At 53.9% G+C, this 15,156-nt stretch overlaps 1 protein-coding gene across 1 annotated transcript in view; it reads right to left on the bottom strand.

Annotated features, from left to right (window-relative positions):
- Nucleotides 1–15,156, bottom strand: part of NINL (ninein like) — a 134,405-nt gene that overhangs the window by 641 nt on the left and 118,608 nt on the right. The window contains exons 19-23 of the mRNA XM_030915808.1: nucleotides 13,468–13,537; nucleotides 7,824–7,982; nucleotides 6,951–7,064; nucleotides 3,479–3,649; nucleotides 2,020–2,133 (exon numbers count right to left, since the gene is read on the bottom strand). Of these exons, the coding sequence (XP_030771668.1) occupies nucleotides 2,020–2,133; nucleotides 3,479–3,649; nucleotides 6,951–7,064; nucleotides 7,824–7,982; nucleotides 13,468–13,537 (628 nt within the window). The remainder of the gene's footprint in view (nucleotides 1–2,019; nucleotides 2,134–3,478; nucleotides 3,650–6,950; nucleotides 7,065–7,823; nucleotides 7,983–13,467; nucleotides 13,538–15,156) is intronic.

Here is a 15,156-nt window from a genome sequence, read left to right as displayed (position 1 = left end):
TTGCATGAGGCCGGTGGAGAAACTCTATAGATCAGCCTGCTCTCTTTTATCCTCCCACATTTATGCAAACCATAGTTTTGGGCTCTTAGAAATCTGACCCAAGACCAGGGGTGGGGGCTCACGCCTCTAATCCCAGCACTTTGGGAGGCCGAGGTGGGTGGATCCCAAGGTCAGGAGATCGAGACCATCCTGGCTAACATAGTGAAACCCCGTCTCTACTAAAAAATACAAAAAAAAACTAGCCGGGCGAGGTGGCGGGCGCCTGTAGTCCCAGCTACTCGGGAGGCTGAGGCAGGAGAATGGTGTGAACCCGGGAGGCGGAGCTTGCAGTAAGCAGAGATTGCGCCACTGCACTCCAGCCTGGGCAACAGAGCGAGACTCCATCTCCAAAAAAAAAGAAGAAAAAAAAAACAACTGACACAAATACTGCATTATGATGATAAGTTTTGTTACTCTGGCATGAGAGGAAATTGAGAATCTGCTGGGCTATGTGGTGGAGAAAACTTGAGGCAGCTTTGTGCCATGAAACAAGGACTTCAGGGACTTCAGGCCAAAATGGACAGTCCTCAAAAGGCCCTGGGATGGTCAGAGTGTGGAATAGGTTCATCTGCGTGTGCTCTACTGGCTGTGATGTCAGCAGGGCCATGAGCCAGGGGAAGCAGGGGAGGAAGCAGCCACAGGACAGGCAGTACTGAGGCCCTGAGCTGTGGCCTGGGCTCAGGGCCAGGGCAGGTGTGCAGGAGCCACAGGATTTAACCAGAAGTCAGGTGTTACTGGCCAGACAGGCAACTGAGGACTGTGGGTGTGTGCCAGGGGGAAAGGATGAGAGGGACTGGGGGCACCAGCAGGGGAGGGAGCTGGGCAAGGACGGTGGCCCCAGGGAGGGACTGGGCACCTTCCACAAATGCCTTGTCTAGTTTGGGCTGAGCTCGGGATCCCTCACGTAGACCAAACCATACTGGATCACGATGGAGCAAAAATACTTCTCCAGGTTTTCACATTTCTCTTAATATCTCCTAACAACTGAATGTGGTCCGTGGCCAGGCCTCTTCTGTGTGTGCACCCCACGCCCGTGGGGTCCACCCACACTCTGTGCCATCAGCCCTCGGGGCACAGCACTGCTGCACGTTGGTTCCCACCTGCTGAGTTAGACTTCGAGCATCCATAGATCAGGCGAGCTATGGCACCTCATTGTTGGTCTTTGCTCCTTATAGCAGCCCAAGTGACTTTTTCCCTAGTATGGTTTCTTTTAAAAGATAGATCTTGCCATGCTTCTACTTAACATCTCCCAATGCCTTCTAACTGCCATTATGATAAAACCCAAACCCCTGACCTTGGCTTCTGGACACACATGACAGGTGCTGCCTACCTGAGCCCTACCAGTTCACACCAGCCATGGCGACCTCCTCCATGGCTGTGTGCTGCCTGGAATGCACCCTCCCTGGGGTCCCCCAGACATGAGGAGATGTGTCCATCTCCCACCCAGTGAGCCTTCCAAATGCCACCTGGCCTCTGCTGGGGACACAGCTGGACCTTCCTGTGCTGGTCACTGGGCATCTGTCCAAATGCTGGCTCTTCAACGTGGCCTTGACCACCCCACCGGCTCCCTCCACCTCTATTCTCTCATTTTCAGAGCATTCATCATGGCCCAAGGGCATGTATGCTCTACCTCTGTCTCCAGAGGGTCAGGTCCGGGATGCAGGCTCAGCTCTGCTTATCTCAGGTCTACCTAGGAAAGCTTCGACCAGAGGTGCTCGGGGACGCCTGAATGACTACACGAACAAATGAACGGATGAGCCCTTTCTGAGTGTATGTGAACACCCACAGCACAGATCTTAAAACCATTCCTGAAGGAAAATAAATGCAATGTGCACCTGCAGTGTAGGGTATGCATTTAGTTCCCTGGACTTCTGTGACAAGACAGCAGCCTTTTCCTATAATAGCTGCCTGCACACCCATAAAAGTAGAGAGCGCTCAGAAGAGGACGCGAGCACGAAAGCAGCAGCACCCATCACTCACCTGCTCCTTCAGCTCATCCACTTTCTCTTGGAGGAGCATTTCCATATTCTTCAGAATCATCTCCACCTCTTCTACCCGCTCTTCTGTGGCTTTCAGCTGTTTCTCATGTTCTTCCTGCCATAAAAGAAGGTTGCAGGTGGCCAGACTCACGCCTGTAATCCCAGCACTTTGGGAGGCCGAGGCGGGCGGATCAGTCAGGAGTTCAAGACTGACCTGGCCAACACGATGAAACCCCATCTCTACTAAAAAAAATACAAAATTTAGCCGGATGTGGTGGTGCATACCTGTAATCCCAGCTACTTGGGAGGCTGAGACAGGGATTCACTTGAACCCAGGAGGCGGAGGCTGCAGTGAGCCAAGATCACACCACTGCGCTCCAGCCTGGACACAGAGTCAGACTCTGTCTCAAAAAACAAAACAAAACAAAACAAAAATATGTTCTGGGCCAGACCACACAGCTTTCCTCTCTCTTTGTTGTTCAGGGAGAATCAGCAGACTCATCTGTCCTCAGAGAACTGGTCCTAAGATTTTAACCATAAATAACTCCAAAGTGAGCTTCCCTTACTGTTAAGTGTCTTTTTCTAGGAGGATTCTCCTTAACTTTGTTTGTCAATAATGTAGCATCACTTAACTTTAGCTTGACCCCTTTGTGTGATGTTACAAGGTTGTTCTTCATTAGAATTTACACTTTACAAACATCAAATGTTACCCACTTTTCAAGTCGTGTGCCAATTCCTTTTCCAGAAGGGTGTCCCCTGCCCTCTGGCTCCTGATCTCTCCTGAAGTCTGTCCCTGATGAACTATGAACTATGTTGGGAATTTCAGGCGTGAGTTATTCCCTCAGCCTTTTGAATTAAACTCTTGCACAGGGCACAGCAGTGCCGGGGCCTCTTCAAGTGCTCTAAAAGCGCCAACCCATTGACGCCTCCCGATAAGCCTTGAGGTGGACGCCACTGCCAGCAGGACTTGACAGATGAGAAACTGAGGCACAGAGAGGTTCACTTGCCCAAGGTCACTCAGCTGGGAGGTGGTGGGCGGGATCCCACCCTCCACAGTCCATGCTCGGAGCCACTATCTCCCATTGCCCACCACCTGCACGGTCCGTGGCACCTGCTGGGCCCGGTCTGTCACCCTCTGCTCTCTGCCTCCGGTCCCTGCTCCCCTGGAACATGCCAAGTATCCCCTACCCCAGGGCCTCTGCTGCTCCCCGGCCACATGGGAGCTGCTCCCTCACCTCCTTCAGGTCTCACCACCTCAGGGGCCACCTATGAGGCCTTGTCTGGCCACCCTGTTTAAAACCATGCTGCCCCTCTCCCTACAGCCCTCCTCACCATCTGACATGCTACATAGATGACTCATGTATTCACACTTGGGCAGCTTCTGAGTAACTGAGGACCGCTGGGCCCACCTCACCCTCCTCCTCATCTTGTCAGCCGCCTCTCGCTGCACCCCCACTCACCCGCTGTGCATCCAGGCGCCTCCCGGCCTGCTCTCCCTGAAGGTTGAGCAGGCGCTGCAGCTCAGCCACACGGTCCTGGGGCACCAGCCGGCTCATCTGCTCCTGCAGCTGCTGGACCTCCTGCGAGTGCTGGGCCTGGGCCTGCCTCAGCCTCAGGTGAGCTCCTTGCACCTGCACGGGGGAGGGGACACAGCTCTGGTGAGGCTGCTGAGACGTGGCACAGTGGGGCACCCTCTCCATCCAAGGACACCCCCACCCGCAAGGACAAGGAGAGCGTGTGCTCCTGAGGATGCAGCAGCCCCTGAAAATTTAGAAGGAGCCCATTTCTTTCTTTTTTTTTTTTTTGAGACGGAGTCTCGCTCTATTGCCCAGGCTGGAGTGCAGTGGCCGGATCTCAGCTCACTGCAAGCTCCGCCTCCGGGGTTTACGCCATTCTCCTGCCTCAGCCCCCCGAGTAGCTGGGACTACAGGCGCCCGCCACCTCACCCGGCTAGTTTTTTGTATTTTTTTTAGTAGAGACGGGGTTTCACGGTGTTAGCCAGGATGGTCTCGATCTCCTGACCTCGTGATCCGCCCGTCTCAGCCTCCCAAAGTGCTGGGATTACAGGCTTGAGCCACCGCGCCCGGCCAGGAGCCCATTTCTTTGGAATTTGGACAGCCAGGCTGCTGTCAGCCAGCGCTTCCACAGGGCTAGAGTGCAGAAAACGTGTCCATCACCCTCAAAACGGTGACGCTGACTTCCCGTCAGACTCAGGTTCCGCTGCGTCCAGTGTTAGCTTTCAGCGAACCTCACTGGGGCCTGATTCTTTTCAAACAATGACCCACGCCAGTCCTTTCAGCGGAGACCCCACACTCTGAAACAGGGTTACACTGGCCACAGGCTGCCCAGACAACACGGACTGCTGAAGGGATGGTGGGGCCGGGGCTGGAATCCTTGGCAGCGCCTGGTTTCCTGGACGGCACTGTCTGCTGGAGTCGGGCTGAGTTGTTACGGTAAACTGTGCACCACTGTGCCAGCCCCTTTAATTAAGCAGCTTGAGCCAAGATCCAAATACAATTTACATCCAGCCAACTGGAGGCTTCACCAGGATTTCTTTGGCACCTGTAAGAACCGGCCACGCCACCCCTTACTCACTCGAGACCCCACAGACGGAGTGGGAATCACCCTCCATCGGGGGCATGTTTGGGCCGGGCCTGGCATCACCGCATGGTGGAGGAAGAGGGAAGGCAATGCCCTGCGCCCGCACTGCCAGGCCTGGCTTCCCTTCAGTGGTCCCTGCACTGACTCAGCTGAGCTGGGGGCCCGTCTTGGGGGGCCAGGTCATCACTGTAAAGCTCACCCTTCTTCAGGACGGGGGTCACCCCAGAGAGACGCCACCTGCACCCCACATTTTCCAGGCCCTCGGGGGCAGCTTATGGTTTGAGACAGAAAAGGAGGGAAGAACCAGTTCTAAATCGCATCTCTACCAAACACAGCCTTCTCCCGAAGGCTCATTTCAGACGGTCACTCTGGCTGCTGTCCCCCAGACCTGTGGGACTCCCAGGCGTCAAGCACATCTACCCAACCAGGAAGGTTCTGGCCCCGCACCCCGACTCCCTTGGCTCTGATGCTTACAGGTCCTCAGACTGCACTACCCCCCACCGCCATCCTGGGACCGAACCCCCACGAATTAAGCCCCTCCATAGCTGGCCTGGGTCCAGCCCAAGGGGGCTCTCTGCCCATGGTGGGCAGCCTGTAAACATCTGCTGAACAGACAGCCATCCAGTGCTCTTCATCTCCTTCCTCAGCAACGCGAGACGGGCCACATCTACAGACCTTGACAGTCACAGGGACAGGGAAAGACGTCCCCGGGGAGCACTGGAAACAAGGACATTTGTGTTCTGGGTGCTGGAGTGAGGCAGAGCCTCAGACGGGGCATCATCTCCCACCCTGAGTGCAGCCACCCTTCCTGTCCTTCCCGTGGAGAGGGCCCTGTGGGTCCCCGTCCCTTTCCCCTCTGAGCTCCCCTGGGAGACCCTCCACCCTCTGAGCTCCTCTATGAGGCCCCATCCCTCCTGTCTGCTCTGGCCTCTGGGGCCTTCCTCCTGAGCCACACATGGGCATGGCAGTGACTGCCCTGGCTTCCCTCCCCCATGGAAACGGTGACGACATCAGCTTCAGGCCCAGCCTCTTGTGGCCACTCTTAGGGAGCCCCGTCTGCCTTTTCCAGAGTGTCCTGAGCTACCCTGGAAGCTCCCAGCTTCCTGATGCTGACTGGAAGCCACTTGCTTTGGGGGAGCGTCTTCCTCTAAATCATGAGGAAGAAGGGGTGACCCACATGGCTGCACGACAGACTCAGTGAGGTGCTTCCCGACTGAGAGGCTGCTGGCAGGCATGGCCCCAGGGGTGTGGAATGCTCTCCCGTGGCCCTAGTGGTGCCTCCCAGCGCCAGGTGCTAAGGAAGTGCCAGCCCTTTCAGGTGGTCTTACTCCTCAGCCTCAAAGGACTCAAACTGGCCCAGGCAATTTTTCAGGGTTCCTTTTAGACTCAAAAGTAGAGAAGGGTGCCCCAAATAGGCAGAGCACCTCTGGGAAACTGATAGACTGTAGCTGCAAGGCCAAGAGCCTATGGGAGCCCCAACGGCACCCCAGAAAGCTCTGGGATCCGTGCCCAGCTGACCCCTCTGTGTCTGAGGACGTCTAGGGGGTGCCTCTGCACAGGGCGCCAGGGCCAGCACTGGGGGGACTGGGTGCAGAGGTTCAGCCAAGCCTCATAGGCAGGCAGGGAGAGACCCTTTCCCACAGCCCCCTTTCCTCTCTGCAGCCCCCAAGCTTCCAAGTGTGCCCTGCAGCTGTGTCCACACTGGGCACTCGCCCTCTGGGCACCTTTGGCCGCCACACACCTGCTCTTCTCCTCTCCCTTGAGCCACCCCTCCACAAGCATCCCCTGAGCCGGCTCCCCTCCCTGAGGCCCCTGCTCGGCTGCCCCTGCACACACCTGTCTGTCCCAGACCATGAGCTCCTGCCACTGTAGCCCAGCCTCCCGTGTCTGCACCTCCCATGCCTCTCCCTGCAGGGCCAGCAGGTGTGGCACCTGGAGGCGTGTACAGAGGCCAGTGTCATGCATGTCCATGAGTGCCCATTTCACCCCACCCCCAGGGCTGGAGCCTGCTGCCTTGGTTCTGATGACACAGTCCCCAGGCTTGCCTCCGGCTCCTCCGTTCTGTGGAGGGCTCACCCACAGCATGGTGACCGCACTCCTTCCCTTGGGAGTAAACTGAGTCACCACTCTTCACGGGGCTTGTGCACAGTCAAACCAACTCTGCACTGGGAGCAGCTTTTTCCTGGGCCCAGTAAGCATGGGACAGCTGTGTCCAGGCCAGCTCTACACCTTCTCTGCGCTGGAGGAGGCCTGGCAACACCGTTGGCACTGTGGTGATGCTGCTCCCAGGTGGGACTGGACGCAGTGCCTCCAGCCACCACTCACACCCACCTGGCCTTGACTTTCTTCAAGGGTCTGGGTCAGCTCTGACTGTGACCGTTGCAGGCTCTGATATTCCTGATTCAGGCATTCAAGTTCAACTTTAAGTTTTTGGATTTGGTCACTCTGTTTTTAAAACATCAATTGCACAAGTCAAGAAGTATCTGAAGAGTCTGGCATGTAATTCGTGCGGAAACCTCAGAACATTATAGAAAAGAAAAACAATTACAGAATTTAAATCCCCATGAACCCACCAACCAAGGCCAGCCCTGTGTCCTGCAGTCAATCCCCGGCCCCTCCTCTACACACACGCATCTCCCTGGTGAGACAGTGTTGGGTGCGCCACGCACTGCAGGAAGCGCCTTCTCCTCACCACAGCGGGAGCGTTTCCCAGGGCATTAATTGTGATTTGAAAACATGGTTTTCAATGGCTGTGCTGTGATCCAGTGACTCCCTCAGCTTCTGTTGGTGACTCGGCAGATTTCCTTTCTGCTTTGCTATTATAAACAGCACAGCAAGGAAAGTGCTGCAGCTGCATCCTTCCACAAGGCTCTCGGGAACACCCCATAGGAATCCTGAAGTGAAGGCATGTGGACTTCTTTCAGCCTCTAAGTGTATATTTTGCCAAACTGCCCTCAGGGAATTTTGCACCAATTCCCTCCTCTGTCAGCAGCATGTAAAGCTATTCTGCTATTTTCTTTAGCTACTGGGATTTGCCAACACAGCACAGTCCACCTATTTCTCCGAGGCATGCTTGGGAAGTCCCTCACTTCCCTCCAGGCTCCTCAGCACCTGTCCTGACCTGTTTGCAGCCGCCTCTGCACCCTGCAGCTCCCAGCCTCCAGCAGAGCCCAGGTGGAGCTGCCGGCGGCTGAGGCCACCCACCTGCTGCTGCCCGCTGCACGCCACCTCCTCCAGGCTCTGTGTTAACAGCTGAATGGTCACACGATGCTCCTCACTTTGGGCCTGGTGGGTAGAAGCCTCCTGTCCCAGTTGAAGAACCCTGTCATTGAGCTGGGATAATTGATCCTTGTAGTTCTGATTCTAGGGGGAACAAGTTTTTAAATACATAAGAAAAACATGTTTTTAATTTTTATTTTATATATATATTTGCCCATCATTGGCTATATTTTTATTAAGTAGTTTTTTGCTTTGTTTTGTTTTTCAAGAGAGGCCCTCGCTCTATTGCCCCAGCTGGACTGCAGTGGCACATTCATGGTTCACTGCAGCCGTGACCTCCTAGGCTCAGGCGATCCTCCCACCTCAGCCTCCCAAGTAGCTGGGACCACACGCACACATCACCACTCCCACCTAGTTTTGTTTTTTGGTCAAGACAGAGTCCCTCTGTGTTTCCAAGGCTGGTCCTCAACTCCTAGCCTCAAGGAATCATCCCATCTCAGGCTCCCAAAGTGCTGGGATTACAGGCATGGGCCACTGAGCCCAGCCCCACCTTGCCCCTAAAAGAATTCTAAGCCAGCAGCTCAATTCATATCATTGTAATTGTTCTCAACCAGGCACAGCTTTGCTCCTGAGGAAATGTCTGGCAATGTCTCTGGGTATTTCTGGTGATCACAGCTGGAGATGGAGGAAGCTGCTGGCACCAACGGCATGGGGGCACTCGACACCCTACAACGCAGATGATCGGCCCCACACGTCACCAGTGCCGAGGACAGGAAGCCTGCTCCAGCCCTAGGAGAAACACACACACATCTAGGCCAACAGAGTGGAGTCGATGCCATGACCATCCAAACCACTGTTTGGAACACCTTTCACGTTTGTCTCATTTCCTCCACGATTATTTTAATATATTTAAAAATATACAGCAATTTTAATGAAAAAGCAACCTATTTCAACTTGAGGTGTATGAATCCCTTAAGTCTTCTCTGATCTCCGTCACTGAACACGCAAGCGCAGCTCTTGGCAGGGTATATGGGTTCAACAAATGGTATGTTTTGCTTTTTCTCAATAGCACCCCCCATAGATAGTGGATTTCAGCAAACGTTCAGCGGGTGAACCTGTGAGGGCACCGTGCAGTGCAACAGTGGCAGGAAAGTGGCCCTGCGGTCTGGTCTGGACCACGGAGGCTCTGCTGTCTGCAGTCACCTGTTGGGAACATCTTCATGCAACCACATTTCTGCTTACTTGTTTTTTCCCACCGCAGCTCTTGGGGGTTCGGAGCGATGTCCTCTGACCCACTCTCAGCACAATCGACCACGTACACGTCACCTTCCCACAGTGATGCCAACAACCACTGCCTTTGCTTTTATCGGTTTTACAGGCACGTAAGAAAACTGGGACGTTGTTTCCATTTGGATTTACTCAAGATTAGGGAGTCCACACGTTTTTCTCATGCAATTCCTTGCAAATTAACCTCACCTCATCCCTTCCCTAGAACCTCGAGCCTGAGGTTAAGAGAAGCTTCCACCACAACATAAGCACGTGGCAGTTACGTCTGGCGTAGAGCTCACGGGTCTATTACATTTCATTGTGAAAATGAGAATTGTTTTAATACGGACACACATTCACCTGGCCCTCTAAAGACAGCCTTGATTTCATGAGTAGAAATGGAATCTTCCTTCAGTTCTTGAGATAAACATAATAGTGGATTTTCTTCTATTCACCTTTAACATTTAAATCCTTCATTTGGTGGCTGGGTGTGGTGGCTCATGCCTGTAATCCCAGCGCTTTGGGAGGCCGAAGTGGAAGGATCACCTGAGGTCAGGAGTTTGAGACAAGCCTGGCCAACATGGCGAAACCCCATCTCCACTAAAAATACAAAAATTAGCCGGGCTTGGTGGCGCATAACTGTAATCCCAACTACTTGGGAGGTTGAGGCAGGAGAATCGGTTGAACCTGGGAGGCAGAGGTTGCAGTGAGCTGACATTACACCACTGCACTCCAGCCAGAGTGACAGAACAAGATTCCATCTCAAAACAAACACACACACAAAAAACTCTTCATTTGGAAATAATTTCAGACTTGAACAGTTGCAAGACTAGAACATGACCACGGAAACCCACCTGCCTTCCATCCCGGCTGCTAGTTGACAACACCCCCCACAATCTGCTTTGCCCCCCTACACACACAGGCGCACACATGATGTCTTCCCTCCTCCACAGCTGCCTGCCTCCCGGGGACAGCAGCTGTCACGCAGCTACTGTGCAGCTACTGCTTCAGGACAGTGGCTTTCATGTCCCGACACTTCATTTTGTCAACGAGCCTGGCAGCATCCTTCCGGGCACAGGATCAGCCGGGCCCTGTCCTGTTGTTTCAGCCTCCTCAAATGTGCAATGTCTCCTCAGCCTCTGTCTCTCATAACTTTGACACTTTCTGACAAATACAGTTCCATCCCCTCCCATTTGGGGTTTGTCTGGTGCTTCCTTGTGACTCGGGTGACAAGTTCCTGGGCAGATACTGTGCAGGGAGCTGCATCAGGAGGCAGAGATGCTATCTGCTCCTGGTGGCGTTCACGCTGGCCACCTCTTTTTTTTTTTTTTTTTTTTTTGAGACGGAGTCTCGCTCTGCTGCCCAGGCTGGAGTACAGTGGCCGGATCTCAGCTCACTGCAAGCTCCGCCTCCCGGGTTGACGCCATTCTCCTGCCTCAGCCTCCCGAGTAGCTGGGACTACAGGCGCCTGCCACCTCGCCCAGCTAGTTTTTTGTAGTTTTTAGTAGAGACGGGGTTTCACCGTGTTAGCCAGGATGGTCTCGATCTCCTGACCTCGTGATCTGCCTGTTTCGGCCTCCCAAAGTGCTGGGATTACAGGCTTGAGCCACCGCGCCCGGCCCCACCTCTTAATTTCGAACTTGCACTCATCTGGCTTTCACTGCAGAAGCCAGCATGAGATGTCAGCAGTTGTCTCCTGGCCATGTGTTAAAACAAATGACATCTGTGTCAAATATGTTCACTCTGCATCTGCTCCAGCCTTTAGGCCTAATTTCCAGTTTACAAGACAGACAAGTGACATACGACCAGAGTAGCCTACACTCTCAGAAAACAACTGGACAGATCCAGAATGTGGGATGGCCCATGGGACCACTACCTGGGCTCTTCCAAAAGCCAGTGTCATGGGGAAAAACAGGTCTTCCAGATCAAAACACCAAAGTGACCTTGCAGGAGATGTGTTGTCCAAAGAAGCCTCCAGCAGCTTCTTCCATCCCACGTCCTCTTCTGCAATGTGACCTGAACACTTACCCATCAGAGAAGCCTCTCCGCAGCTGCAGGGACTCAGTGGGAATAACGTGGAGTGACTTCCGGGGAGGACTTGGGAGCCGTGCCTCCCACCAGCTGCCCTGGAACACTAGCTCCCTGACACCCCCCATGACACTCCCTCCAGGTCCAGCCCCATGAGGAGACGCCCCAGACAGACATGAGCAGAAGGGGTCCCCAGATGACTCTAGCCCGGGCCATTAGGTAACCCCAGCTGTCCAGCCTTCCCAGCTGAGGCCCCCGCATCACAGAGTAGGGATGGCTATCCAGGCTGTTTGTCTGAATGCCTGACCCACAGGTGCCATGAATGCACTCAAGTGGCTGGTTTATGCCAATAAGTTGATCTGATAGCTAAACACGGCTGAACAGAGGCATAGTTACACACAATGTGGCACCCCCAGCTGCATCCTACTGTCAGAAAACTTACTGTACAGGACACTTTTTTTTTTTTTTTTTTTTTTTTTTTTTTTTTTTTGAGACGGAGTCTCGCTCTGTCACCCAGGCTGGAGTGCTGTGGCCGGATCTCAGCTCACTGCAAGCTCCGCCTCCCGGGTTTACGCCATTCTCCTGCCTCAGCCTCCCGAGTAGCTGGGACTACAGGCGCTGCCACCTCGCCCGGCTAGTTTTTTGTAGTTTTTAGTAGAGACGGGGTTTCACCATGTTAGCCAGGATGGTCTCGATCTCCTGACCTCGTGATCCGCCCATCTCGGCCTCCCAAAGTGCTGGGATTACAGGGTTGAGCCACCGCGCCCGGCCAGGACACTTTTTAATAACTGGAGAAATGAGAATATGGTCTGAATACTGATATGAGGTAACTACTGCTAAGTTTCGTAAATGTGACAGCATTCCTTCAATGTGGCAAGGCAGGAGATGCACTTCCTTTTAAGAGATGCCTGTTGAAATATTGAGGAGTGGAGTATCATGACATTTGGAACTTATTTTCTATTATTATTATTAGAGACAGGGTCTCACTCTGTCACTCAGGCTGGAGTGCAGTGGTATGATCTCCGCTCACTGTAGCCTCAACCTCCCAGGCTCAAGCCATCCTCCCACCTCAGCCTCCCAAGTAGCTGGTACTACAGGCACATGCCAGCACACGCGGCTGATTTGTCTCTTTTTTTGTGGAGATGGGGTTTTGTCATGTTGCCCAGGTTGGTCTTGAACTCCTGGGCTCAAGTGATCCGCCCACCTTGGCCTCCCAAAATGCAGGGATTATAGGTATGAGGCACCGCACCTGGCCTACAACTTATCTTCAAATGGTTCAGAACACACACACACACACACATACAAGTGAAATATATAGATATCAACAGAACTAAAGTGCATGCGGCAATGTCGATAACAGTTGCATTAATGTTGTGGTAGGTTGGTATATGGGTGATCACTGTATATTGTTTCAACTTTCCTGTGTTTAAATTTTTTCATGATAAAATTTTTGGGGTCAGCAGGGTACACTGGCTCACACCTGTAATCCCAGCAATTTGGGAGGCTGAGGCCGGCGGATAGCTTGAGGTCAGGAGTTCAAGACCAGCCTGACCAACATGGTGAAACCCTGTCTCTACTAATAATACAAAAATTAGCCAGGCATGGTGGTACATGCCTGCAATCCCAGCTACGCGGGAGGGTGAGGCAGAAGAATTGCTTGAACCTGGGAGGTGGAGGTTGCAGTGAGCCAAGATCGCATCACTGCACTCTAGCCTGGGTGACAGTGATAATGAGTCTCGAAAAAAAAAAAAAAATCCAAAATCTGGGGAGTGTCCAGGCACAGTGTTTGACACCTATAACCCCAGCACTTTGGGAGGCCGAAGCTGGAGGACTGCTTGAGGCCAGGAGTTTGAGAGCAGCCTTGGCAACATAGTGAGACCCCGTTTCTACTAAAAATACAAAAGATGAGCTCAGCATGCTGGCATGCAGCTCCCCAGGCGGGTCACCTCCACAAGCAGCTGGGCCTCGGGCCAGTGCAGAGCCTCAGGCACTCACAACACAGACAGTGCCTACCTGCCAGTGTCTGTGAGAAGCTGCTCACAGTTTCTAGATCAAAACACCAAAGGGACCCTGCAGGGGATGCCTGTGGTCCCAACTACTGCGTGCCACATGATTCTGAACATCCTTGGGACCACCAGCAGATCTGACTGGGGCAGGGGTCTTCACAGCCACACTCAGTTCCTGACTTTGATGACGCCTGGGGGCCGGTCAGCAACTCACTCTCAAGTCTTTTAGAAGAATGTTCTCCACTTCCTTTTGTAAGTTTAAAACGCTTTCAAAATAATAAAAAAAAGGAAGGGTGGCATGAGCTCCATGCCAGGCATCGATACATCACCTGTCTGTTGAGCACCTCCATCTCAGAGCAGGCCTTTTCCTTGTCTTTCTTTAAAACCTCAATTTCCTTCCTGTTGAAGAAGCACAATTAACAGTGATACCACTTGTGACCAACCAGTGCCTTCTTTCCTGGTCAGCACCCAGGGTAAGAGCAGCACGCGGGTTTGCAGCCACAGCACAGACGCCCACACCTGCCCCTGGCATTCTCCAGGCCCTCTTGGTCCCTGCTATTGCCGCTGCTAATGATGACGACAATCCCATCCTCCGTGGTTTGTCCCAAACCACGAAGACTTTAGGAACGTGAAACTGTCGGATTACTAGAGAGCCTGTAGTAATCTACACTGCCAGCATTGTAAGAATGCATGACATTCCTCAATCAAATACATGAATATTTCTTTTGTAAAACATGTAACAGTTCACACTCAGCAGAGCGAATAGAGACTGAAACAGCCTGACATCTCCGGAGGCATGCCATCAGCGGGGTCCTGACAGACCCAGGAAACCCAGAGAAAAAATGGCTTCTAAAGGAAAACAAGCTTTGAGATTTCAGAAGTGCTGTCATGGAAGGGCAATCCTTGGGTACCTGCTTGGGACTCGCTACTTTAATCACCATGGCAATTCTGTCATTTCAGAATTACTGTCTATGAGAGCTAGGCTCACCTTGAGATGCATACTTGGAGAAAAAAAGGCCAAACAGTTATCCTTGGATATGGCTACAGTAGTGACAGCAGAAAGCCACCCTCCCCAGAACACACATTCTCCCTTCTTCAGTCCCAGCCCTTCCCCAGTTTGCACTGAGGGGACACTCCTGCTGTGTCCCCTGACTCTCGCTGATGAATGCCCCCTGCTCTGTCCCGCTGACTCTCACTGACGGGCACCTCCCTGCTCAGTCCCTCGACTCTCACTGATGGGTGCCCCCTGTCCGGTCCCCCAACTCTCACTGGTGGCCTCTCTGCCTGCTTCTACTGACTCTCACTGGTGACCTCCCTGCCCTGTAACCCCTGACTCTCACTGGCAGGCACCCCCTTGCCCTGTCCTCTACTGACTCTCACTGGTGGGTGCCCCCTTGCCCTGTCCCCTGACTCTCACTGGTGGGCGCCCCCCTACCCTGTCCCCTGACTGATTCTCACTGGTGGGCGCCCTCTGCCCTGTCCCCTGACTAACTCTCTCTGGCGGGCGCCGCCTGCCCTGTCCCCTTGTCCTGACTTTCACTGGTGGGCGCCCCCCTGCCCTCTCCCAACTCTCACTGGTGGGCGCCCCCCTGCCCTCTCCCGACTCTCACTGGTGGGCGCCCCCTTGCCCTGTCCCCTGACTGACTCTCACTGGTGGGTGCCCCCCTACCCTGTCCCCCGACTGATTCTCACTGGTGGGTGCCCCCCTACCCTGTCCCCTGACTGACTCTCACTGGTGGGTGCCCCCCTACCCTGTCCCCCGACTGATTCTCACTGGTGGGTGCCCCCCTACCCTGTCCCCTGACTGACTCTCACTGGTGGGTGCCCCCCTACCCTGTCCCCTGACTGATTCTCACTGGTGGGCACCCCCTGCCCTGTCCCCCGACTCTCACTGGTGGGCACCCCCTGCCCCGTCCCCCAGCTCTCACTGGTGCCCCCATCCCATCCTCCCTTGCCTCAGTGCTCAGGTTCCTGACCCTCCCCACACATGTCCCCTCCCCCAGCTCTTGTTCACTGAA

Source organism: Rhinopithecus roxellana, chromosome 13, assembly GCF_007565055.1.
Source record: "Rhinopithecus roxellana isolate Shanxi Qingling chromosome 13, ASM756505v1, whole genome shotgun sequence".
NCBI classification, from domain to species: domain Eukaryota; kingdom Metazoa; phylum Chordata; class Mammalia; order Primates; family Cercopithecidae; genus Rhinopithecus; species Rhinopithecus roxellana.
Note: the sequence above shows the minus strand (reverse complement) of the source record. Positions and strands in the feature narration are given on the sequence as shown.